The 27,509-nt window shown below is 45.9% G+C and overlaps 1 protein-coding gene across 1 annotated transcript in view; it reads left to right on the forward strand.

Moving 5' to 3' along the window:
- The window catches only part of RNF17 (ring finger protein 17), a 183,214-nt gene that overhangs the window by 5,242 nt on the left and 150,463 nt on the right, over window positions 1–27,509 (forward strand). Inside the window, exons 2-4 of the mRNA XM_056560060.1 lie at window positions 2,399–2,493; window positions 18,486–18,571; window positions 23,343–23,404. Of these exons, the coding sequence (XP_056416035.1) occupies window positions 2,399–2,493; window positions 18,486–18,571; window positions 23,343–23,404 (243 nt within the window). The remainder of the gene's footprint in view (window positions 1–2,398; window positions 2,494–18,485; window positions 18,572–23,342; window positions 23,405–27,509) is intronic.

Consider the following 27,509-nt stretch of genomic DNA (forward strand, 5'->3'; position numbering starts at 1 on the left):
ATTAGAAAATTAGGTTAACCCCCCCAGTCCTGCATGAAAAAAAAAATACAGTGATACAAATTTTTGGTCATATTGCCCAGCACTAAGCAATCATCAACCAACACCTTGCTAAGATGCTTGTCCATCATAAAAGGGGCAACCCCACGGTCAACAGAATGAAGGTTATCCCCAAAATGCAGAGAGAACAGCAGAAGTCAGCAACGATATACTAACCGAGCATAGCAACAAACGTGGAGTGAGTTCCAGCCCAACTCTCTATCAACATGCAGGCTAGAGAAGGCAGATAAGCACAAAAGAAAAGAGAGTTGAAGCAGCCCCAGTGTCATCACGAAGGAAGGCGCAAGACCCCCAGTGTACCCTGAAGAGGCTCCATAGTGTACCACTCTGTCAGTCTGAATGGTTGGGCCATGTGCGTTATTTCTGCCTCTGTATAATGTGCAAAAATAAAAGTTTTCCCACTTTAAAAAAAAAACAGATTTGTTTTTTCTCTGGCACACAGGGGAGATTTAGGGTCTATTCACACATTCAGTATCTTGTGCAGATTTGATGTGCAGGATTTGAATCTGTGTTCAGTCATTTAGCTTCCATTGAAATCTGCAGCATAAAATCCTGTGCTTGAAATCTACACAGGATACTGTACATGAGAATAGACCCTTAATGGTCTATTCACACGTAGAGTATTCTGCGCAGATTTGATGCGCAGGATTTTCTGCTGCAGGTCTCAATGTAAACTGACTGAATACAGATTCTAATCCTGTGCACAATACTGTACATGTGAATAGACCCTAAGGAGGCAATAATAACTGACACCTGGGGATGAGGGGATATTAATGGACAACTGGACTGCATGCATTTTACATATTCCTGTGCCCGGGCTGCAAAAATAAACAAAATAAACTTTGACACACCTTCCTACGTTCCCCCGTTGCTCCGGTACCGGCCTCATGGTTCTCCGCTGTGGTCCTCTTGCTGCTTCTTGGGGACGGTGACGTCGCAGAGCCGTCAGCGTATCACCAGCCGCAGCAATGTCCTACCTCGGCCGGTGATAGGCTGAGCCCTCTCATGTAAGGAGCTCTGACCGGCTTCTTACATGAGTGCGCTCAGCCTATCACCGGCCGAGGCGGGACATCGCTGCGGCCGGTGATACGCTGACTGCTCTGTGACGTCACCGTTGCCAGGAAGCAGCAAGAGGACCGCAGCGGAGAACCGTACACTCATAGTATTATCCATCATGTCATTTGACACCAAATGGATAGTTGCACAATTAATGCCTGAATATCTAAAATTCAGACATTTTTTCTCTAAACTAAGTCCTCTTTTATAAGGATTGTTCTGAATGCTATCCAACCGGTGTCTCTCACATCTGAGGACTTCGTAATGGTTCATCTCTCAGAAAATAGTTTATTTGCAGGTCACTGCGTTGGCCCCTCTCATACAAGGCTGCCTAGCTTGTAAGGGATTCTCAGTCTGTATGGGTTCATAAGAAGCAGCAAATGCTTTATATATAGAACTATGGAATGTAGCATTCAAACAAGCAGAGGCTGTGGAGGCTTCACCACCTCTATTCAGCCTGGCAAGTATAGTGTCTAGTGCCACTTTTGTATCCCTCAAATAAGGGTTCACTGTAGGGGTAGGGTCACAAGTGCCTTATTTTGTTGTGTATTTTCTGCAGCTGATTTTGCTATCCATTGACTTCAAAGGGTAGGAAAATACGCAGCAACAAAATATGGCATGTGTAATCCTACCCTAATGGGCTTACCCCACATGACCGCTGCAGCTACGGAGTGGTCACTCTTTACAATGGAGAAATGGATGCGCCGCCATCACCCATCAACTGTTGCAGGGTGGCTGCCTCCCGTTGAACCAAGGGGTATTCCTTTCCCCTAATTACGGTTTCCCAGCCTTCTTCAGACTGTTTTGGGCTGCCCAACATGGTCGGGAAGTGGAAGTCAGCCAAAGCAGGAACGTTGCGTAGTTTGATTCTCCCTTTGACTTCAAGTCAGTTAGGCTAAGTTCGCACTAGCATTGGAGCTCCTATTGGGAGCTCTGTAAAAGACTGTTCATGTCATAAACAACTGAGCTGAAAGGTTCATTGCACAATGGGCCCAGTTGACTTTGAACGGAGCTCCAACACTGATGTGAACAAGCTCTTATCCAGCAAAAATGTTTTTATAAGTAATTTGAGGTGTGGTACAAAAACTATACGTCCACAATTACAATTTTTAGTTACTTTTGGATAGAGTGTGGTTCTCGACCTGCAGCAATAACAGCTAGTCATGGTGGAGGGATGTGCCACAGAGATAGAGAAGGCAAGGTAGGTTAACAAATATAGATTTGGTTTCTGACTTTAGTAATATGCTACTAAAAATTCTGAATAACTTTTATCTTTTTTAATAAGGTGACTGCTTAGAGAAGTTACCATGTGGACATTGTGTGTGTGGAGTATGCTCCTGTAGGATGGAATCATTGACCATCATGTGTCCTGTGTGTGAGGTAAGATTGTAAGGTCATTTACTCTATGATGCTCCTCTTCCCGATCATTGTGATCTTACGCTATGTTCACATGAAGTATTTTTGAAGTGAAGTAAATTCACCCACACTAAACCCAATACACTGGGTCATAGTGCGGGGTCAGAGAGTTAAATACATAGCCTCAGTCCAGCGGGCGTCCGCTTCTATCTTTGCTGAATTGCATGCTCGAGGTGGGCCCACCGGCTGAATGTGAATATTCATGATCGCTGGTCACACGGGCGTTCAGTAGGCGCAAGCGGTCACGTGACCAGCAACCATGAATATTCAAATTCACCCAGTGGGCCCGCCTCCAGTGCGCGATTCATCGGAGATAGAAGTGGACCTTTGGAGCAACATCCCTCTGGAATGAGGATACGCATCAGACCCGGCATCAGTCTCCTGTTCAGCCGCACTATAACCCAGTGTATTGGGTTTATTGTGGGTAAACAGGATGACCGTTTTCCTTTAACAATAACCAAGATTGGGTTAAAATCTGAGTCAGTTCCATTCCTGGCTTTGGCTAAAATTTAGGGCTGTGACTAACTTTTATTTTCATAATTGATTAGTTAGCCAATTATTGTTTCCATTAATCTACTAATTGTGGGGTCGGCTAGATGCAAAGGTTTGCAAAGGCAAATGAGCTTTTTATTATATTTATGTATAATAATTTTAAATTTTCTTTTTTCCACGTGAGAGCTATACCCCCCTCTATTTTTATTTATTTATTTTTTTTACCTCTGGCCAGATAGGAGGGGCAGCACAGTCCCTGGTTGTCTGTCCTAGTTGTCCCCAGCAGCCCATTTAGTGAAAAGGGGCAGGACATAATCTTCTACTTATGGCAAACCCAAAAAAATATTATTTGTGTGAGGAAATTTTAAAAGAAAATTGAAATTTTGCACAGAGGGTTTTGTTTTCACTCTGTACACTTTACGGTAAAAATGACATGTTTTCTTTATTCTGTGGGTCATTATGTTTAAAATTATACCCATGATTACATTATTATTGTACTGCTTTTAACTCCTTAAGGACCCGGGGTTTTTCCGTTTTTGCATTTTCATTTTCCTCCTTACCTTTAAAAAATCATAACTGTTTCAATTTTGCACCTATTTGCCACCAATTCTACTTTGTAATTACATCAATCAATCAAAAAAAAAAATCATTGTGAGACAAAACTGAAAAAAAAAAACGCCATTTTGTAACTTTTGGGGGCTTCCATTTCTACACAGTAAATTTTTCGGTAAAAATGACACCTCTTTATTCCGTAGGTCCATACGATTAAAATGATACCCTACTTATATAGGTTTGATTTTGTCGCAATTCTGGAAAAAATCATAACTACATGCACGAAAATGTATACGTTTAAAATTGTCATCTTCTGACCCCTATAACTTTTTAATTTTTCCGCGTATGGGCAATATGAGGGCTCATTTTTTGCGCCGTGATCTGAAATTTTTAGCGGTACCATTTTTGCATTGATAGGACTTATTGATCGTGATATAAAAAGTGACCAAAAATTCACTATTTTGAACTTTGGAATTTTTTTGCGCGTACGCCATTGATCGTGCGGTTTAATTAACAATATATTTTTATAATACAGACATTTCTGCATGCGGCGATACCACATGTTTATTTTTATTTACACTTTTTTTTTTTTATGGGAAAAGGGGGGTGATTCAAACTTTTATTAGGGAAGGGGTTAAATGATCTTCACTTTTTTTTTTTTTTTTGCAGTGTTATAGCTCCCATAGGGGTCTATAACACTGCACACACTGATCTTTTACATTGATCAGTGGTTTCTCATAAGAATCGATGATTCTGCCGCTTGACTGCTCATGCCTGGATCTCAGGCACTGAGCAGTCATTCGGCGATCGGACAGAATGGAGGCAGGTAGGGATCCTCCGGCTGTCATGTAAGCTGTTCGGGATGCCGCCATTTCGCCGCGGCTATCCCAAACAGCTCCCTGAGCTAACCGGCATGGTTTTACTTTTACTTTAGATGCGGCGTTCAACTTTGAACGCCGCATCTAAAGGGTTAATTGCACTAAAGGGTTAAATCCGCTATTAGCCACGGATCCCGGCCATTGTTAGATCGCCGAATGACTGCTCAGTGCCTGAGATCCAGGCATGAGCAGTCAAGCGTCAGAATCATTGATCAATGGTTTCCTATGAGAAACCAGTGATCAATGTAAAAGATCAGTGTGTGCAGTGTTATAGGTCCCTATGGGAGCTAGAACAGTGCAAAAAAAGTGAAAAAAAAAAGTTAATAAAGATCATTTAACCCCTCCCCTAATAAAAGTTTGAATCACCCCCCTTTTCCCATAAAAAAAACTGTGTAAATAAAAATAAACAAACATATGTGGTATCGCCGTGTGCGTAAATGTCCGAATTATAAAAATGTATCGTTAATTAAACCGCATGGTCAATGGCGTACGCGCAATAAAATTCCAAAGTCCAAAATAGTGTACTTTTCGTCACTTTTTATATCATGAAAAAATGAATAAAAAGCGATCAAAAAGTCCAATCAATACAAAAATGGTACCGCTAAAAACTTCACGGCGCAAAAAAAACAGATCATGGCGCAAAAAATTAGCCCTCATACCGGCCTGTATGTGGAAAAATAAAGTTATAGGGGTTAGAAGATGAGAATTATTTACTTATAAATTTTCCTGTATGTAGTTATTTTTTTCCAGAAGTACGACAAAATCAAACCTATATAAGTAGGATATCATTTTAATCGTATGAACCTACAGAATAAAGAGAAGGTATAATAGTTACTGAAAAATGTACTGTGTAGAAACGGAAGCCCCCAAAGTTTATAAAAATGGTGTTTCTCTATCGGCTCCATTGGGGGACACAGACCATGGGTATATGCTGCTGTCACTAGGCGGTTCGACACTATGGCAACAAGAAAAGTCGTCTCCTCCCAGCAGGGTATACCCGCCCTCAGGCACCTGAGGTAATCAGTTTAAGCTTAGTGTCTAAGGAGGTGGACATGGTCTGGAGTTCTCTCCAGACCAGGTCTTATGTTTTATTATTTTCCTAGTTAGGGATGTTAGATTTTTATTCCATTTTCTTTCCTGTTTTCAGGTGGGGATTCAGGAACTGCGGCTTACTGTTTCCCCATTGCGAGTAAGGGGGCACAGACATTGCGTATATGTGCTGTTCACCCCCTCTCGCCAATGGTCAGCGCCTGGGTTTGTACCTCATGGGTCCGGGTCACCCTATCTCCCTGCTCGCCTCGCTCGCACATGGTAGCCCGGCATGATGCAGGTGATAAAATTTGGCTGAAGACTTCATAGGAAGACTTCATGAGGTAAGTTCTTCTGACTGAGGTGAGTAAATTTCCCTTTCTCCCTTAGGTGCAGATTTGCAACATCTGGCGACCCTCAGTTTTTGGCCCACCTTTCTCTTGGGTCTAATGGGGCTGGCCTGGACAGGGGGTCCTTTATTACTGGGGTGAGCAGTGGCAGTTTGGATGGGGCACAGCTTACTTCACTTTAATATATATATATATATATATATATATATATATATATATATATATATATATATATATATAGTGTGTGTGTGTGTGTAAACGACTGCGTGTTTTTTACATTGAAGCGGCTGACAGCCGCGTCGTTCTTCTATGTTGGTGCTCTGAGCGCCGGCTTACTTTCACCTTCAGCAGCGGCTGCTGCTGGTGGCGTGTAGTCCGCTCAGTTCCCCGTGAGCGCACATGCATTTGCATGTGCGCTCGGGGTAAGGAGCGGATGCCATTACGGGACTTCTTGTTAATACTTTGGCGGCCCGGTGCGCTTTAGTTCAGCCCACCCAGGGCCGCCAAAGCTTCGCAGGGCGCGATCCGACAACCAAGTAGCGCTGTGCGCGCGATTATGGTGGCAGGGGCCAATCAGCGGTGCCCTCTGCTCCTAACACGCCTGAGATGGGACAGAGTGTTACAGTGTTGTGGTTTAATTTTAAAATAGGCCCATTGTGGTCTATGGGGATCTCAAGGCATGTGAAACAGTAAGATAAGCAGACTGTATTAGCAACACAGTGGAATGGAACACAGTCTTGGGTGAGAGAGGCCCAGAACGGCCTCCCTCTTAACAGTTAACTGGAGTGTTAGCCACTCCTTTAATCTGTTAACACTGTATCTCTAAACTGTCTGGTTCTGCTGAACCACTTGTTCTGCCTGCTCCACTGCTCCCCCAGACCCCCCTGCTACTCTACCCCGGTTGGTCTTCTAGACCCGGTGGGTTCGGCCGCCCCTCCAGCCTGGGTTCCCTCCAGGGGTCAAGTCCTGGGGAAAAAAAGTGTAGGAACTCACCCAAGGTTTCCACTCAAGGGCTGGTCCTACAGTACTCCTGTTAATGGGGACAGTGTTCCAGCTGTGGAAAAGTGCAGGAACTCCGTTCCCATGCGTTCCTGCAGGACCTGAGCCCTGGTTCCCTCCCTCTCCCAGTCTATATCTGACTTGGCTCAGGTCTACCGTTATGTGGTGACTGCCTTGGAGAGGCCCTCCCTACACCGGCCCTCCGGAGGGTCTGAAGCTCTCACAGCATCATAGGGGTGTGTCATCTGGCTTATCTCCCGAGTCTTCTGGCAGGCACGGGCGCTCCCCTCACAGGCATCGCCCCGTTACTCCGACCTGTAGCAAGCGTCGCTCCTCTAGAGAATGCTCCCAGGGTCGCCGCTCTGGCTCTCCAGACCCGCGTACCAGGTCAGTCTCTCTCTCTTCCAGGGCTGCCTCACACGTGCCCATTCACCTGGAGAACTTGTGGAAGAAGCTTTTGATTCGGCCTCCGACTCAGAGGACCGCACGGATGTGCCTAATGTGGTGTACTCATTGGTTGTGGCCATAAGGGACACCTTCCAGCTAAAGGACCCAGGAACTTTGGACGTGGTCCAGAAGTTTCCTTTCATCGTGCCCGACCTCTTCCAGGGCGGCCTCACATCATTCCCATTCACCTGGAGAACTTGTGGATGAGGTTTCTGATTCGGTCTCCGACTCAAAGGACCGGACGGATGTGCCTGATGTGGTGTACTCATGCGGCCATAAGAGACACCTTCCATCTAAAGGACCCAGGAACTTCGGACTTGGCTCCAGAAGTCTCCTTTCTAAGTGCCCGACCGGCACCCTTAGACTTTCAGCTCTCAAGCTGAATTTTACGCCCTGCTGGTATCCGCCTGGAGGCACCCTGACAAGAAGTTTCAGGAAACGAAGAAGGTTCAAGCGTGGTATTCCTTCGCCAAGGACCTCATTGCTCGATGGACCTCCTCTCCAACTGTGGATCCGCCAGTCTCCCGCCTCTCTAAGGCGCCTACCCGGCCGTTGGCTGATGCGGCTACCTTCAAGGATCCAGCAGACATAAAGGTGGAGGCTTTAAGTCTCTCACCTATACCCCTGTACTGGACTGTGCATTGCCTCTGCTTTTCATCTGTATCTGCACTGGTGCTTCTTTTAATGCTGCTGGCTGTTAACCTCTGCTGGACTGTGTGCTATCTCTGCCATCCTACTGTATCTGCATACGGGATCATTATTTTGCATCTGGCCGTTAACCCCTGCTGGACTGTGTAATTTCTCTGCCCTTCCACTGTATCTGCACAAGGGATCATTATTGTGCATTTGGCTGTTAACCCCTGCTGGACTGTGTAATTTCTCTGCCCTTCCACTGTATCTGCACAAGGGATCATTATTGTGCATTTGGCTGTTAACCCCTGCTGGACTGTGTGATATCTCTGCCCTCCAACTGTATCTGCACAGGGGATCTTGATCGTGCATTTGGCTACTAACCCCTGCTGGACTGTGTATTCTCTCTGCCTCCAACTGTATCTGCACAAGGGATCACTATTGTACATCTGGCTGTTAACCTCCACTGGACTGTGTAATATCTCTGCCCTCCGACTGTATCTGCACGGGGGATAGCTATTGTGCATCTGGCTGTTAACCCCTGTTACTCTGGACTTATCATCTCAACTGTCCTATGGGCCGCAGAAACGGTACTAAGGAGGGCGAGTGCCCTTCACAGTCTGGGGCTGGACCCTCCTCTACACAGCATGATAGCTCCACTATACAACGAGAGGTGGCGGCAAGACTGGAGAGGTTTCCTCTGAGACCCTCTTCCCCGGATTCTCCTGACCATAGAACTGCGCCACTGCCACTGGCTGCTGTGCTTCCTCCTCCTGATCCCCTGGCGGAATATGGGACTATGTTGCACTCGTCTGCTGCTGTATCTCAGGTCCTGTTCCCCTCTACTCCACCTGAGCTAGCTGGAGCTGCTGGTCCTCTGCCACCTGGACCCTCTGCTGAACCCACCCTGGCGGTTGTGCTTGCTGAAATACAACGGTGCAACCTCACTCTTTCCCGCTTGACTACTCAGGTTGGGACTGTGCAAACGGATGTTTCTCTGATCCGGCATGACCTACAAAAAGTTACTGATCGTATTTCATCTGCGGAAGGCCGCATTAGTGATGTTGAGGATGCGGTGGTCCCCTTGGTTAGGGACTCTGCTAGTCATGGACAGGCCATTGCTTCTCTTCAAGCTAAGGCTGGGTTCACACTACGTTTTGTCCCATACGGGAGCGCATACGGCAGGGGGGAGCTAAAAGCTCGCGCTCCCGTATGTCACCGTATGCGCTCCCGTATGTCATTCATTTCAATGAGCCGACCGGAGTGAAACGTTCGGTCCGGTCGGCTCATTTTTGCGCCGTATGCGCTTTTACAACCGGACCTAAAACTGTGGTCAACCACGGTTTTAGGTCCGGTTGTAAAAGCGCATACGGCGCAAAAATGAGCCGACCGGACCGAACGTTTCACTCCGGTCGGCTCATTGAAATGAATGACATACGGGAGCGCATACGGTAACATACGGGAGCGCGAGCTTTTAGCTCCCCCCTGCCGTATGCGATCCCGTATGGGACAAAACGTAGTGTGGACCCAGCCTAAGGCGGATGACCTGGAAATCGGGCTCCGCCGGAATAATGTGCGGATTATAGGAATGCCTGAAAAAGTGGAGGGGCGGAACTCTACTGAATTTGTGGAGAACTGGATTAAGGAAATGTTTGGTGCATCCAATCTCTCTACATTATTTGCAGTGGGAAGGGCCCACAGGGTCCCTACCAGGCCCCTACCTCCGGGGGGTCCACCGAGACCTATGTTGGTGAAATTGTTGCATTACAGAGATCGGTACATTGTCCTGCGCCTGGCATGGGAACGTCAGCCTCTCATGATGGATGGACAGACTCTGTCTTTTTTCCCTGATTACTCTGCAGAGGTTCAAAAGAGCAGGTCCACTTTCATGGAAGTCAAGCGGAGACTGCGGATTCTGGATGTTCCCTACTCAATGCTCTACCCTGCACGTCTCAGAGTGGTTGCTATGGGGACCACTCACTTTTTTGATGGGGCAGACTCTGCTGCTAGATGGCTGGATTCTCATGAGTCCCAGATTCGTCAGAGTGTTAGGCAGTGTTCTCCCCGTCCGGCCCCGGACTGAGCTGGATTAGTTATAATGTGGGGCTTTTTGCTCTTGTTACTTCCTTATATTTTGTTTATTTGCTCAGCTGCTGCTTGAATTAAGTATTGGGCCTGACTATGCTGTTTCATAGGGGGGGGGGCTGGGGGGTGGAGGGGGGTTTTGTGGGCTTGGTGGATTTGTTCATTTTCATGCTGTGTGGGTTTACCTGTTATGACTGGTATGTTTTTCATTATATTGTCTGTTCCTGATGTGGGATAGGTTTCTACAATGCCAATTGCGGGAGTGTGCTCGCTATAGTGTACGTCTTTCTGAGTTGTTTGGGTGTCTGCTGATCTCACTTGCAATGTATTCTATCTTTTAATTTCTCTTTCTACATGTTCTCCTAAGCATTGTCTGGCATGTGTGCTTCAGTGCCCCTGGGTGCCGCATGACGCGACGATTGTGGCGTGTGAGTTGGTGTTTTGTTTTTTGTTTGGTATGTGAGTTGTCCACCAGATTGTACTCTGTCTGTGCTTTTTCTCCTAGGCCATCCTCAACTTGTTTAGCTGTGTTCCACTGCTTATGAATGCCCACTAGATTGCGACTGTTTCCTCTGGATCATTGCTTGGTATGGCAGGTTTTAATGTATTAAGTTGAAATGTGCAGGGCCTTGGTGATTCCTCTAAAAGATATGCTGTGTTTAATTTGGCGAGACATCTACAACCTGCAATTCTCTGTCTTATGGAGACTCATTTAACTGATGAGACCACCTCTGTGTTGCAGAGGGCGTGGGTGGGTCACTCGTTCCACTATACTTTCTCTTCTCATGCTAGAGGAGTGAGTATTTTAATTCATAGAGCGATACCCTTTAAAGCATTATCTACATCAATTGACCCAGAAGGCCGCTTTGTCTGTATACTATGTGAGATGTCTCGCCGAATGTTAATTTTGGTAGGTGTTTATGTCCCCCCTCCTTACCATGGGTCCATTATACAACAAATTTTGTCTATTATCTCTGTGCTCCGGTACTTATGTGTGGGGATTTCAATCAATTTCTGGATGCTTCTTTAGATAAATTCTGGGGGGTGCAGGCTTCTCCACCGTCCAGGCCCACGGGCCTGGCTCGGCTTATGGGGGAGGTGGGTTTGGTAGATCTGTGGCGCCATCGCAATCCATCTGGGCGACAGTATTGTTTTTCTGCTTCTCACAGGACGCTCTCTAGAATTGATCTGGCTATCGGGGACTTGGATATGGCAAGTATGGTACATGAGGTGGAGTACTTGGCTAGGGGTTTGTCAGACCATTCTCCTATCCGTCTTAAGATTCAGGTGGTGGATTGGTCTGGGGGGGTCACTTGCCGTGGAGGTTGAACCCGTTCTGGCTACAATTACTATCTACTTCAGAAATAATGGCTGCTGAACTGAGAGAATTTCTCTCTGTAAATGCTGGATCGGCTTCGGCCTCCGTGGTGTGGGACTCTCTTAAAGCGTTCCTGCGAGGTCTCTTTATTAGGGACATCAGTGTTCATAAGACCATGACCAGAGATAGGGGAGAGAGATTGAGGCAAGCAGTGGTTTTGGCTGAAAGTTCGTATGTTCAGACCCAAACTGATGCCTTCTAAAGTGGATGGGTTCAAGCTCAATCAATTTATAGGCAATTTCTCGAGGAGGCTGCTGAACACAAGCGCTTCTTCGTGAAACAACGCTACTTTGAGAGTGGCGAGGGCACGGGCAGGTTGCTTGCTTCCATAGCTAGGGCCCAGCAGGGGGTGGCTTATATTGAATGTCTCCTGGATTCTGGGGGACGGGAGGTGACTGACGATGGAGGGATTCTGAGGGTGATGCTGGAATTTTATAAAGATACTTACTCTTCAAAGACCGCGTGTACCTCCTCTGAACTAGTAGATTATTTGAGGAGTGTTTCGCTCCCGTCTCTATCTCTGGATCAGAGAGGCGAGCTGGACTCGCCTCTCACTCTGGTAGAATTGGAGGCAGCACTGAAAGACTCTGCTAACGAGAGAGCCCCAGGCCCTGATGGCCTCCCTAGTGAGGTTTATAAAAGATTTGAAGGTATTTTATTGCCTCAGCTGTTGCGGGTGCTCCAGTCAGCGGAGATGGAGGGCTCTCTCCCGGGCTCCATGATGGAAGCTACGGTGGTGCCCCTACCGAAACCTGGGAAGGATCTGCTACTCGCGGGGTCTTACAGAGGTAAATGGGAAACAGATTTGGGTCCCTTATCTGATGATGACTGGTCCTCCGTCTTGGCCCTAACTCCCTTTTTTGTCTCTTTCAGAGGCAAATCGACTGTCTGTTATAACTGTTGCAGAGGGTATATAAAACACCGGCACTCCTGCATAGAATTGGTATAAGATCGGACTCTGCATGCCCTAGGTGCGGTCAATTGAACGCTCATCTAGTGCAGATGATGTGGGACTGTCCTCACCTGGTCTCTTTTTGGAGGGATGTGCTACTCCTAATTCATAGGGTGTATGGAGTCACCTTGTCTTTAGTCCCTAGGGTGTGTGTTCTGTGCCTTATTGGGTGTGTTTCTGAACCCTCTGGTGTTGAGATTGGGATGTTACGAGTGTTGTACCAGGCGAGAAAGTTGATTGCCCAATACTGGATTAGAGCTAGTCCCCCCTCCATTATGGATTTGATTGCCCGGCTGTCGCTTATTGTGCGTTTGGAAAAGGGTATATATGAGAAGAGGAAAGCTACTCATAAATTTCAGGCGGTCTGGGGACCGTGGATGAGTGCTTTTGATGGCCAACCTGGTCACTAAAGAGGTGTCTCCTCTGGGTGAATGGGTGTGAGGATGGAGTGGAATGGGGGTTGTTGTTCTGCTTGAGTGGTGCCTTGTGCTCTGTGTCTTGATGTCTGTCTAGGCTGTCTCTCCTTTATGTTGCTGTTTGTGCCTGCGTGATCTCCTGCTGATTTGGATTGGGGTTCATATATTGTCTTAATACTTTTTATTGCTTTGCTTTATACTAATGGACGGCCTCTTTGTTGTTCTTTTTGTAGTCATTTGGTGGACAAAGGGTTGGGGTGTGTTTCTAGGGTGGGTGTGGAACTGTAGGGGTGGTGGGTGGGAGTATGGTTTCTAGGGTGGGAGGGGAACTTTTGGGGTGGTGGGTGGGAGTATAGGTTGGGGAGGTTTGTTGACTATTTTTTGTTAAAATTTAAAACTGTTTTAATAAAAATATCTGATTTAAAAAAAAAAAAAAAAAAAAAAAAAAAAAAAGGGTGGAGGCTTTGGCAAATTTTGCCTTTTGAGGCAGCAGGTTCTTCCTGCTTTTGCCTTTGCCTGGGTGTCAAGGCCCTTTCAGTATGGTCTCCCAACTCTGCCAGGGTAGTCTCAGATGGAGATTTTCTGTGTTCTGCTTCCATGCGCAGCCACTGTGCTGCCTTCAGGGGTGTGGAAATTTAAAAAAAAAACTACTTGTCCAAGGGACTAAAGCAGAACACAATCTACTTGTCCCTCAAGAAAACCCATTGTCCTGGTAGATAAAAAAAAATTTCAACCAAAATAGTACGTTTCACCCCACTAGACCACCAGGGATGGATATAAGATTCCTTTAGACACTGCTGTCAACTTTAACAGCGGTGATCTAATGGTTTAATAGCGGTCACGGCGATTGCATCATGCCTGGCTATTAGCGGAGGGAGGGAGGGCTGTAGCTAGCTCCTTTTACGCCCGAGGCAAGCCCAGAAAATTGTGCCCCCCCATCTGACCCCTATAACTCCAATTTTTCCATATACAGGGATGAGGGTAATCTTGTGTGACATGATCTGTAGTTTTTATCGGAACTTTTATTAGTAAAGGGGCTTATTCACATATACACACACTTCTTAAAATATTTTAATCACTATTTTTCAGTCTCCATAGGAACTTATATATGGAGACTTTTGATTGGATAACGGTGAACAACGCTGTGTTACTGGGGGGGGGGTTCTGCTCCTTCAGTTTATATGCTGCATTTTATTTACTCTAATTGTGTCAGAAAATGCTGGAAGTTTCATTTAGTTACTAGATAACTACAACCCCAAGCATGCCCTGATACAGCCTATGGTTGTGTGGGTGTTGCAGCATGTTGCACTGTGTAGTAGTACAGTTAAGGTTATTGTGTAACATGCTGGGAGTTGTAGTTTTGGTTCATGTCAGCTGCAGAGCCATAGGATGTGTCAAGGAATACTGGGAATTGCAGTTAGTAACTACAACACCCAGCATGCCCTGATGCAGCCTATGGCTCTGCAGCTGACCCGAACCAAAACTACAACTCCCAGTTCTGCGGACCCACGGTTTCTCTTCCCAAGTAGTTCACACCATTTTGATGAGGGCTCACTAGTCTTCCTCTGCAAGATTTACCACCATACCTGGCGGTCTTATTTTTTTTGTTGTGAAACTCAGCCTTTTTCTCTGGTCGTGGTTTTCCATTCCCGACCCATTTCCAGTCGGGGCGGGCCCAAGGGTTGGTTTTCAGCTCCCTTAAGGGTCAAGGTTTGGCTCTTTCCATTTTGTTTTCAACGTCCTCTGGCGTTCAGTTATCATGTCCGAACCTGGTTCAGGGAGTGGCACAAGCTGCCCCTCCTTATTAGTCCCTTTCTTTCCCTTGGGACTTATACTTGGTCTTAGGTGCCCTGCAAGGCGACCCCTTTTGAACCTTTCAGGGTAATTTCTCTTCGCCTCCTTCCCCGGAAGGTGGCGTTCCTCTGTTAGGAGGGTGTGAGAGCTGGTAGCCCTCTTATGCCGTTCTCCCGTCCTGGTTGTATACCAGGACAAGTTGTTTTCCGTCCAATAAGGACACTCCTTTTCATCTCAGTGAGGACATCGTCCTACCATCCCTTTATCCGGCCCCTTCTCATCCTGGAAGCGTTTGTTCCAAATCTGGTTGTGGTGAGGGCTGTTTGGACTTATCTCTTAGTCACTCTTTCCTTTCGGCAGTGTGACTCCCCCTTTTTTGTTTCCCGGAAGGTTGTCGGACAGGACAACCTGCTTCTACGACCACTATTTTTCGGTAGATCCGGTCTACTATTTCAGGAGCTTACCGCTGCAAGGGGAAGATCCCACCCTTCAGGGTTTTGACTCATTCCACCCGTTTTTCGGGGCATCCTGGGCCCTCCGCTACATGGCTTAGGCCTTGCAGTTCTGTAAGACGTCCGCGTGGTTGTCTTTGCACTCTTTCTCAAAGTGCTACCAGAATCATACCTTTGCATCAGTTGATGCTATTCTGGGCTGTAAGATGTTGCAGACGGCGGTGGTCCCACCGTCCACCTGTCTGATTCCTTCCCCACCCAAGGGACGGCTTTGGTACGTCCCATGGTCTGTGTCCCTCAATGGAGCCGATAGAGAAAAGGAGATTTTTTTTTATGCTTACCGTAAAATCTTTCTCAAAGGATCCATTGGGGGACACAGCTCCCACCCTTTTTTTCTGGTGTTCCTACTTCAGTTATCTGTCCGAAGGTGTGTTCAGTTGCCTTTTCTTCTGATTGATCGGACAGTTTGTGGTTTTCTCTTGACCTGTCGGTCTTCTCCTATTGCTCTGGGACTAAAAACTGATTACCTCAGGTGCCTGTGGGCGGGTATACCCTGCTGGGTGGAGCCTACTTTTCTTGTTGCCATAGTGTCGAACCTCCTAGTGACAGCAGCATACACCCATGGCCTGTGTTCCCCAGAAAAAGTCAAGCTACTGGATAGAGAAAAATTAATTAAATCTAAAGATAGGAGACAGTTTAGACAAAATTATAAGGATAGTACAAAATTATTACCAAGGTTCTTCACATCTTACAGTAAACAATTTTACACTATAAAGAACATTATGAAAAGATATTTGCCCATTCTAGAGCAAGATCCAGTCCTACGGAATTTTGAGGTATGCTCCCTTCAGGCCGTAGCAAAGCGGGGGCCCTCTTTGGTCTCCAGTTTGTCTCCGAGCCTGTTTGTGGACCCCAATAAAAGTAAGAGTAAACCCACATGGTTAAATTTTCCGGGCAGTTGGAAGTGCGGACACAAACAGTGTGTCACATGTAATCATATGCAGGTCACCAACACGTTTTCATCATGCAGTACCAACAGGACATATGAACTAAAAACATATATCAACTGCAATACTACACACGTTGTGTATTTAGCAACCTGTGTGATATGTCATATTCAGTACGTAGGTTGTACTGTGAATGCCCTGAAGTGCCGGATCAGGAGACACATTTCGGATGCTAGAGGGACCGGTTTTAGTGTGTCGTCCTCGTCAAAGCACTTCAGGGATGCTCACGAAGGCAATGTAAATTCTTTTGCAGATAGTAGGAATAGAAAAGGTTTTTAGACATACCAGAGGAGGGGATCATCGGAGGGCACTCCTGAATCGGGAGTCCTTCTGGATGTTCCAGCTGGACACGCGTCAGCCACAAGGAATGAACCTAAGGCAGGATTTGATTCTATCCTGCTAGGATTCTTGAGGAATACTTGACGTGTGTACTGGTGTTTGGCAATACTTTTTGTTTATGGTAATAATGCATAGTGTGGCAGTGCATGCATGGGTTGCATACACAGTAGTGTGTTCCTGTGCATGTACACAGACTCGCGTAAAAGGGTTTTCTGTTGAATACCACAATAGTGCACATATATGCGGTATTCTTCTTCCTTTTTATTCCTCTATAAAATATTTTCTTATTTTCTGATATGTGCTTAAATGATACCGTTGGGATGCTAATATACATGAAACTTAAAATGTGTAAGACATATCCCGCACAAGAGTCTGTTTCATTCATATGCCTTTCATGATTAACATAATCCATTGTTGCATCTAGTTTTGACTTCCCTTTTTGGATCCACACCACTTTTTGCAGGATATTATTGATCCATGCCATTTTTTCTAGAGCTCTCTCTATTCTAGTTGATGATTGATCACATGACCATATAGTTTTTATATATAAGTAACTTTGTTTTAATGTGTGTACATGCCATGACTAAGGACCTGGAGTAGGTCCGAAACACGTCGGCTTTTGTTCTGTCTGTTTACAACCCAATAAAGAAAGAAACTGCTTTTATCTGCAAACCTGGGCTGGACCGTTTCTCCTTCTTGTGCATACACGTGGTCAGGGACGCTGCTGATCAGGCCCGTGCACAAATGCAGGTGGCGGAGGTGAGCTGTTGGTGTGTCTACATTGTGTCCCCCAATGGATCCTTCGAGAAAGAGATTTTACGGTAAGCATAAAAAAAATCATTTTTTTTCTTCAATTTTGTCGCGCAATGATTTTTCTTTTCTGTTTCGCCCTAAATTTTTGGGTAAAATGACTGATGTCATTACAAAGTAGAATTGGTGGCGCAAAAAATAAGCCATCATATGGATTTTTAGGTGCAAAATTGAAAGAGTTATGATTTTTTAAAGGTAAGGAGGAAAAAATGAAAGTGCAAAAATGGAAAACCCCGGGTCCTTAAGGGGTTAAAAAAAACCTCAAACTTTTTTCACAAAATAAGTATGTTTAAAATTGCCCTATTTTGACCACCTATAACTTTCTAACTTTAAGGTATACAGGGCTGTTTGAGGGCTCATTCTTTGCGCCATGATCTGTAGTTTTTTTTGGTACCACACTTGCGTATATATGAGTATTTGATCACATTTAATACATTTTTTGGGAATGTGATGTGACCAAAAAGCAGTAATTTTAGACTTTGGTGATCCGATCATCCATTTATAGTGCCGCATTGCACTATGATCAATACAGTTCATGGCATCTGAGGGGTTAATAGTGGACATCAGTGATCACGCTGAAAGCAGCCGGGACCTGCCGTGCATGTTCCGATGCTCGCATCGTGTACAGGACGTAAATGTACGTCCTGGAGCACTAAGTCACAGCGGACTTAGGGCACCAGGACGTGTGTGTGTGTGTGTGTGTGTGATATATTTAAATTTTTACTGGGGAGGGGCTTATTCAGTAAAAAAAAATGCTCTAAATAGTCTTTATTAACATTTTTTTTTTTTACCATTTTACTGCAGTAAAGTCTGTAGATCCTCATATAGCAGCAAGGAAGGGAAGGATATTGGACACAGCAGAGCAGACTATTAGAGAGGGAGAAGACCTAAGATATGCAGGGGGACTCGCCACAGGAGAAAAGTCTAAAACTATGAGTATGCTGCAAACTGCGCTTCTGGGTGTCTGAAATAAATAGTAACCAATACACAGAGGGGTGAGATTCATCAAAACCTGTGCAGAGGAAAAGTTTATCAGTTGCCCATAGCAACCAATCATATTGCTTCTTTCATTTATTAAAAGGTCTCAAAAAATAAAAGTAATCTGGTTGCTATGGGCAACTCAGCAACTTTTCCTCAGCACAAGTTTTGATGTATCTCCCCCATAGTATATAGCACAGTACTTCCACCAAGTACTGAGTATAATGACTCGTGAACTAGTGTCGGTCTATGCTTGTGTTTGTATTGATCTGTGCACAATAAATACTTCAGATCTTCAGCTAATTTCTGCATTATAGCAACTGGAAAACACATGTTTTTATTGATTTGTTAAAATACTATCCTGATAGGGGTGTGAACCAGAAGAATGTGAAATCGTAATCTGTTCTGAAGACCTCTCCATCCAAAGTCAAATCCCTGTCCAGCTTTTGGCAAAGTAAGTATTTATTTGCATACAAGGTAAATTTATACAGCTTCCATTAAATTCCATAAGAAGAGTACCGTATATACTCGAGTATAGGCCGAGTTTTTCAGCACGATTTTTCGTGCTGAAAACACCCCCCTCGGCTTATACTCGAGTGAACTCCCCCACCCGCAGTGGTCTTCAACCTGCGGACCTCCAGAGGTTTCAAAACTACAACTCCCAGCAAGCCCGGGCAGCCATCGGCTGTCCGGGCTTGCTGGGAGTTGTAGTTTTGAAACCTCCGGAGGTCCGCAGGTTGAAGACCACTGCGGCCTTCAACATCATCCAGCCCCCTCTCACCCCCTTTAGTTCTGAGTACTCACCTCCGTTCGGCGCTGGTCCGGTCCTGCAGGACTGTCCGGTGAGGAGGTGGTCCGGTGGGATAGTGTTCCGGGCTGCTATCTTCACCGGGGAGGCCTCTTCTAAGCGCTTCGGGCCCGGCCTCAGAATAGTCACGTTGCCGTGACAACGACGCAGAGGTGCGTTCATTGCCAACGTAATTCTGCGTCATTGTCAAGGCAACGCCTCTATTCCGGGCCGGAAGCGCGGCGAAGAGGCGCCCCCGGTGAAGATAGCAGCCCGGACCACCTCCTCACCGGACCACCTCCTCTCCGGACAGCCCTGCAGGACCGGACCAGCGCCGAGCGGAGGTGAGTACTCAGAACTAAAGGGGGGTGAGAGGGGGCTGGATGATGTTGAAGGCCGCAGTGGTCTTCAACCTGCGGACCTCCGGAGGTTTCAAAACTACAACTCCCAGCAAGCCCGGACAGCCGATGGCTGCCCGGGCTTGCTGGGAGTTGTAGTTTTGAAACCTCTGGAGGTCCGCAGGTTGAAGACCACTGAGGGCGAATGATGAGAAGAGGATGATGAAGGGGGGGTGTGGGGATGATGAAGGGGGGTGGGGATGATGAAGGGGGGGTGTGGGATGATAAGGGGATGATGAAGGGGGGATGTGTGGGATGATGACAAGGGGATGATGAAGGGGGTGATGAAGGGGGGATGTGTGGGATGATAAGGGGATGATGAAGGGGGGATGTGCGGGATGATAAGGGGATGATGAAGGGGGGATGTGTGGGATGATGACCAGGGGATGATGAAGGGGGGATGTGTGGGATGATAAGGGGATGATGAAGGGGGGATGTGTGGGATGATAAGAGGATGATGAAGGGGGGGATGTGTGGGATGATGACAAGGGGATGATGAAGGGGGGATGTGTGGGATGATGACAAGGGGATGATGAAGGGGGGATGTGTGGGATGATAAGGGGATGATGAAGGGGGGATGTGTGGGATGATAAGAGGATGATGAAGGGGGGATGTGTGGGATGATGACAAGGGGATGATGATGAGGATGTTAATGACGGGTCTGGATGATGACAGGGGGGGATGAGGTATTTCCCACCCTAGGCTTATACTCGAGTCAATAACTTTTCCTGGGATTTTGGGTTGAAATTAGGGGTCTCGGCTTATACTCGGGTCGGCTTATACTCGAGTATATACGGTATATGCATACAGGGGGGATATTCTGCACAGTGGATTTTTCTATGGAAAACAAATTCATAGTTGTTGCTGATTTTGCTGCGGAAACACAGTAGATCTGCAACTGTGAATTTCAAATACATTTTATTCTACAACATTACCATACTACTCTGCATATCGCCCTGTGAAAACATACCTTACAGATGCCTACAGTAAGCTGTTTAATGTCCCCAATTGTATCCATGGCCATATGAAAGGGAGGCAGAGAATTTGGACATCTGTAAAATTAACTTTTTTTTTTTTTTTTTTTTTTGCTTCTACTAGCTTAGCAGTGTTAGGTGCATTCACACATACACTATCCTGCACATCAAATCCTGAACACAGCTTCAAATCCTGCGCATCAAATATGCGCAGAATACTATACGTGTGAATAGACCTTTTAAAGGCTAGCAAGTAGAAACAATACCGACACCACCTCAGGTATGCATAAGGAAATGGAATACCATTAACGTGTAGCGGAGACGTAGATGCCTTTAAAGCCGCAATTGTTCTCTGGGGTGCAATGTTGTCTAGAATGTGTAGACAGTAGATAACGCAACTTCATAGAAGAATGTAAATGCAGCACTCACCAGAGGGTTTTTTCATAATGGCCTGATGAAGTGCTACGTGCGCGCAACAGTCCGTCGCCTCTCCTCCCCCCTGCTTGTTTATGCCACTGCACCTTTACTTGAATAAAGACGCATTATGAAAAAACCATCTGTGCTGCGTTTACATTCAGACCGATTATCGGTTTGGCCGATATTATCTGCCGATATTCACGATTTTTGACGTTATCGGTATCTGCAATTTCAGTTGATGAAATTTGTCAACGCAGGATAGTCCGGATGGTGGATAAGCAGCCCCAAACAAGTTCCAAAGATAGTTCGCGCTGACACTGATGCTCCCTGAGCCTGCAGGACAGCTTGAATATCTGTCGACATTTAAATGAAATGAAACTCTATGGCAGGAGACCCAGGAGAACCCCACTGCTGACACAGAGACATAAAAAAGCAAGACTACATTTTGCCAAAATGAACTTGAGTAAGCCAAAATCCTTCTGGGAAAACGTCTTGTAGACAGATGAGACCAAGATAGAGCTTTTTGGTAAAGCACATCATTCTACTGTTTACCAAAAACTGAATGAGGCCTACAAAGAAAATAACACAGTACCTACAGTGAAATATGGTGGAGGTTCAATGATGTTTTGGAGTTGTTTTGCTGCCTCTGGCACTGGGGAAATCTGAGGATTACCAATGGATTTTGGGTTGCACTGTACAGCCCAGTGTCAGAAAGCTGGGTTTGCGTTCCGAAATCTTGGGTCTTCCAGCAGGACAATGACCCCAAAAATCCGTCAAAAAGCACCCAGAAATGGATGACAGCAAAGCACTGGAGAGTTCTGAAGTGGCAGCAATGAGTCCAGATGTAAATCCCAGTGAACACCTGTGGAGAGATCTTAGAACTGCTGTTGGGAAAAGGCGCCTTCCAATAAGAGAGACCTGGAGCAGCTTGCAAAGGAAGAGTGGTCCAACATTCCGTCTGAGAGGTGTAAGAAGCTTATTGATGGTTATAGGAAGCGACTGATTTCAGTTATTTTTTCCACAGGGTGTGCAACCAAATATTAAGTTAAGGGTGGCAATAATTTTGTCCAGACCATTTTTGGAGTTTGGTGGCATTATGTCCAATTTGCTTTTTTTCCTCCCTTTTTTGGTTTAGTTCCAATACACACAAAGGGAATAAACATTTGTATAGCAAAACATGTGTTACGCCAATCCTTTTCTAGGAGAAATACTTAATTTTCTTGAAAAATGTCAGGGGTGCCAACATTTACGGCCATGACTGTGATAACCTGATAACGCCCGACAGGCCAAATACTTTTGTCCATAGAGAGCGGATATAAAAGTGTATTGTTCTTACAGTAATAGGAGTAAGACCATCCACATAAGCATCCTGGGAGCATATAAATGGATTTTACATGAAAATGCTGAGAAAACTATATTGGGGGAACATATCATTGGTCCATGTATGTAGTTGCTTTTCTCCACTGTTTTTTTTTTTTTTTCTTTGTTGAATCTCTCGGTAGTTGAGGAAAAATTATTAAATGGGCACTGTCAGATACAAAAACTTTTGATGTAAAGCATGTATAACCAATAGGTTTTGCAATTGCTTTCATTAGAAATTTTCTGTATTTCATACTGAAAAAGCCCATCAAACAACTGCCCCCCCCCCCCCTGCCTGCTTGGACACATACTAGTCCTGCTGTGTCCATGCATCATCACCTATGTCATGGACACTTCCTTGATTGACAGCTGTGAGTGCAGGGAAAAATCCTCCCACTGTCAGCTTGTGTCCCGCTACTGTCAGTGAGGACAAGCTGGGAGTTGTAGTTTTGCTAATGCTCGGGGAGATGTGAGCAGACAGCATACTGAGGGAGGGGGCGGAGACCTGCACAGTGAGGCCACGCCCCCTCCATTTGAGAGGAATATAGACTAGTGAGCTAAATTAGAAGTGTAGTAAACAAAAATAAAGGTGCTAGACACATTTGCTAGAAAATTTGATGTACATGGTCAGGATTTTATTTTGAATATCCATATTCCTTATAAGCAGAGATCTTCAAAGTTAGAAAAATGCAACATTTTTTAATTTTTCATAACATTTTTTAATTTTTCACCAAGAAATGATGCAAGTATCGACGAAAATTTACCACTAACATAAAGTAGAATATGTCACGAAAAAACAATCTCGGAATCAAATTTATAAGTAAAAGCATCCCAGAGTTATTAATGCTTTAAGTGACAGTGGTCAGATGTGCAAAAAATGCTCCCGTCCTTAGGGTCATAATGGGCTCCGTCCCCAAGGGGTTAAGCTCCGGGCCCGGCTTGGGGCACAGGCGGAGCTTAGTGACCTCACCGCTGCTGTTCTCTAGCAGTGGGACCCAGCAGAGTACAGCAGCAGTGACGTCACTAAGCTCCGCCCATGCTCCAAGCCGGGCCCGGAGCGGAAGATACCGAAGAAGATAACCGGAGATCCCCTGCACGGAATGGGACAAGGAAAGTACTGTTGTCATCAGTGTCACCTGCACTATTTCCTTTAAACTATTTATAATACATTGCTAAAATTATGTTATTGCTGTAATACAGTTCAGTATATGTAATTTGTCTTCTATATTATAAAAGCAGATTTGTGGTTTGTAGTAAATTTTGCATAACACTGTTACGTTTCTTTTACAGTGAAGACTCCAATATGTCAATGGATGATAACAGTGGATCAAAGATGAAACAAGCAGCAAATGGTATCTTATTTCATATGCTTAGGTCATACAGTTCTAACATTTCTTGTATCAGTTTATTTGTTTTGAGCATATGCTTATGTACATAACTGGAAGGTTCATGGCCAATTTGTATAATTTAACCCCTTAAGAATCAAGGGGGGACATTTATCATTAGGTGTCTATTGTAGACACAGATCTACCCATTTAGAGTCTATTCACACGTACAGTATTTTGCGCAGATTTGATTCGCAGGATTTCAAGCTGTGTTCAGTGATTCAGTTTACATTGAAATCTGCAGCAGAAAATCCTGCGCATCAAATCTGCACAGAAAACTGTACGTGTGAATAGACACTTACAATGCTTGTCTAATTTACACTCTTGCTCAATATTTACAAAAGTTGCACCACCTTTGATAAATTTTGCGCAAATATAGAAATGCCCCCCCCCCCCCCCCCCTGCTCTACTGTGCATGCCTTCTTTACCTCACACTTCACAGAGCTGTGGCGTTTTCCCGCGGTACACTGCACACATTTCCCTGGCATTTCCCGCGGTACACTGCACACATTTCCCTGGCATTTCCCGCGGTACACTGCACACATTTCCCTGGCATTTCCCGCGGTACACTGCACACATAGCTAGAAGTGCCGGAGCAGCAGTGTGTGCCGAACAAAACTCTGCACAATAGTAAAATCATAAATCTTTATAAATCACACAGAATGTCTGGGTTTAAAAAATATGTAATTTTGCTAAACAATCTGTCCCCTTACCTCTATATCAGTGTTTACCAACGAGAATGCCTCCAAGTGTGGCAAAACATGGCATGCTGGGAGTTGCAGTTTTGCAATAGCTAGAGGCACCCTGGTTGGTAAACACAGTGTACATGTACCAAAGCTGAGTGTGTGATCATGTACATGTAGCAGAAATTTGTGTGCGGCATGTGTATGGAGCAGAGCTGAAAATTTGATTGTGTATGCATGACCACGCACACACCCAGCTCTGCTGCATACACATGATCACACACTCATCTCTGCTGCATACACATGATCACACACTCATCTCTGCTGCATATCACAGTCACACACACTCAGCTCTGCTGCATATACACAATCACACACTCGGCTTTGCTGCATATACACAATCACACACTCGGCTCTGCTGCATATACACAATCTCACACTCGGCTCTGCTGCATACACACAATCTCACACTCTGCTCTGCTGCATGCACACAATCTCACACTCGGCTCTGCTGCATGCACACAATCTCACACTCGGCTCTGCTGCATGCACACAATCTCACACTCGGCTCTGCTGCATGCACACAATCTCACACTCTGCTCTGCTGCATGCACACAATCACAAACTCGGCTCTGCTGCATGCACACAATCACACACTCGGCTCTGCTGCATGCACACAATCACACACTCGGCTCTGCTGCATGCACACAATCACACACTCGGCTCTGCTGCATGCACACAATCACACACTCGGCTCTGCTGCATGCACACAATCACACACTCGGCTCTGCTGCATGCACACAATCGCACACTCGGCTCTGCTGCATGCAAACAATCGCACGGCTCTGCTGCATGCACACAATCGCACGGCTCTGCTGCATGCACACAATCACACACTCGGCTCTGCTGCATGCACACAATCACACACTCGGCTCTGCTGCATGCACACAATCACACACTCGGCTCTGCTGCATGCACACAATCACACACTCGGCTCTGCTGCATGCACACAATCACACACTCGGCTCTGCTGCATGCACACAATCACACACTCGGCTCTGCTGCATGCACACAATCACACACTCGGCTCTGCTGCATGCACACAATCACACACTCGGCTCTGCTGCATGCACACAATCACACATATACATAGACCGAACAGCTGTACCTCCTTCTCCCTCCCCGCACATACAGTGGTATTCTTAGCTATATTGTCACCATTGTTACAGTCTACTGCGGTGCAATCTCCTGCACTCATAAAGAGCAGCAGGAGTTTGAATTGTACACAGTTCTACAGAGCTACAGTCTGTACAGATCAGAGTCTAATCTAAATATGTATTGCATATTGCTGGACTTTTTATGTGTCCCCCTTGATGGTGTATATTTGCGCAATAAAATTGGGATTTGCGCAAAATTTGTATGTGTAAAGAGAAAAGACGCAGTTGATAAATATATGTCCACCACATTATCAGCTCTACCGTACACCGTGATATAGAATTCCACCTGTAAAGTTCTATCAAAAATTGTGCAAAAAAAACCCACACAAAAAACAGAATTGCGCAAAAAAATTGCGCAATGTATACAGTGAAAACTGTATATATAACCCCTTAAGGACTCCAGCGTTTTTCAGTTTTTGCATTTTAGATTTCATCGCGGTGGTCCCGAACAGCCCGACTGAGCTGTAGTTTCTTTAAAAATAGTAAAGTAAAACAAAGGCTACTTAAATTGGGTATTGGTGTAGTAATATGGATCTACAGAATGAAGATAATGTGTCATTTTTGCTGAAAAGAGCACTGCATAGAAACTGCATTTTTTCAGTTTCATCCCACAAAGTCATTACAAAGTGCCATTGGTGGCGCAAAGTATCCAAGTTGTCTACATCATTTGTGCAATTTACAATAAAGCCAATGAAAGTTACTCAAATTGCATAACCTTCCTGCTTCCGGCTTTTTTATTTTGACCACCTCCGGCCACTGCAAACAGGCAGGAGCTGGCAGGAACACCCAGGAAGAGCAAGATGGGACAGCCCTTTAACTCTCTGTGAAGTAAATCTATACCTCAGCATCCTGTAGGTTCAGAAACAGAGCCCATGGGATAATGTGCTGCTTGTGGGTGTCCTTGAGAAAACACAGGGTACCACCCTAATACATTTTTTGAGAACTGGTTGGTAAGTCTTTGGGAAATATGCCTTTTCTCCTATATGTAGTTAAACAAGCCCACAGGGGGCTCACAAGGCTGTTGCCCCCAGGTGTGCCACCTTTAAATGGTTCTGATGAGGCCATAAAACTACCATATCAACTACCTGGACCACAACACCATTCTGAGAGCAGCTAGTAATGTAATGAAGTTCCCCAATAATGGGTGGCAAAAGTTCCTTCTTTCCTGACTATTTTGCGGAGATTCAAAAACAGTAAGTACAGTTTTTCTGATGTAAAATGGAGTCCTCCCAAACTTCAGCTCCTGTAGTCTACCGTATATACTCGAGTATAAGCCGACCCTAATATAAGCCGAGGCCCCTAATTTCACCCCAAAAACCCAGGAAAAGTTATTGACTCGACTATAAGCCTAGGGTGGGAAATACATCATCCTCCCTGTCATCATCCAGACCCCCGTCATTAACACCCTCATCATCACCCTGTCTTCATCCCCCTTCATCATTACCCTGTCATCATCCCCTCCTTCATCATCCCCCCTGTCATCATCCCCCCTTCATCATCCCCGCTTCATCATCACCGCCTGTCATCATCCCACACCCCCCCTTCATCATCCCGCCTGTCATCATCCCACACCCCCCCCTTCATCATCCCGCCTGTCATCATCCCCTTGTCATCATCCCACCCCCCCTTAATTATCACCACATGTCATCAGCCCACCCCCCTTCATCATCACCACATGTCATCAGCCCCCCCCCCTTCATCATCACTGCTTGTCAGTGTCTGATTTAACAGTGGTCTTCAACCTGCGGACCTCCAGATGTTTCAAAACTACAACTCCCAGCAAGCCCGGGCAGCCTGCGGCCTTTGACATCATCCAGCCCCCCTCAACCCCTTTAGTTTTGTACTCCGCTCGGCGGGACGTTGGGGTGCGCTAGTCCGGGCCATCTGTGCTGCAGGGACCGTCCGGTGGGGAGGGATAGTCGTTCTGGGCTGTCATCTTCACCGGGGGGCCTCTTCTCCGTGCTTCGGGCCCGGAATAGAGACGTTGCCTTGACGACGACGCACAGGGGCGTTGCTCATGAACGTCCCTGTGCGTCGTCGTCAAGGCAACGTGACTATTCCGGGGCCGGGCCCGAAGCTCGGAGAAGAGGCCCCCCGGTGAAGATGGACAGCCCGGAACGACTATCCCTCCCTCCCTTACTATCGGTCCCTGCAGCACAGATGGCCCGGACC

Source organism: Hyla sarda, chromosome 2, assembly GCF_029499605.1.
Source record: "Hyla sarda isolate aHylSar1 chromosome 2, aHylSar1.hap1, whole genome shotgun sequence".
Classification (NCBI taxonomy): Eukaryota; Metazoa; Chordata; class Amphibia; order Anura; family Hylidae; genus Hyla; species Hyla sarda.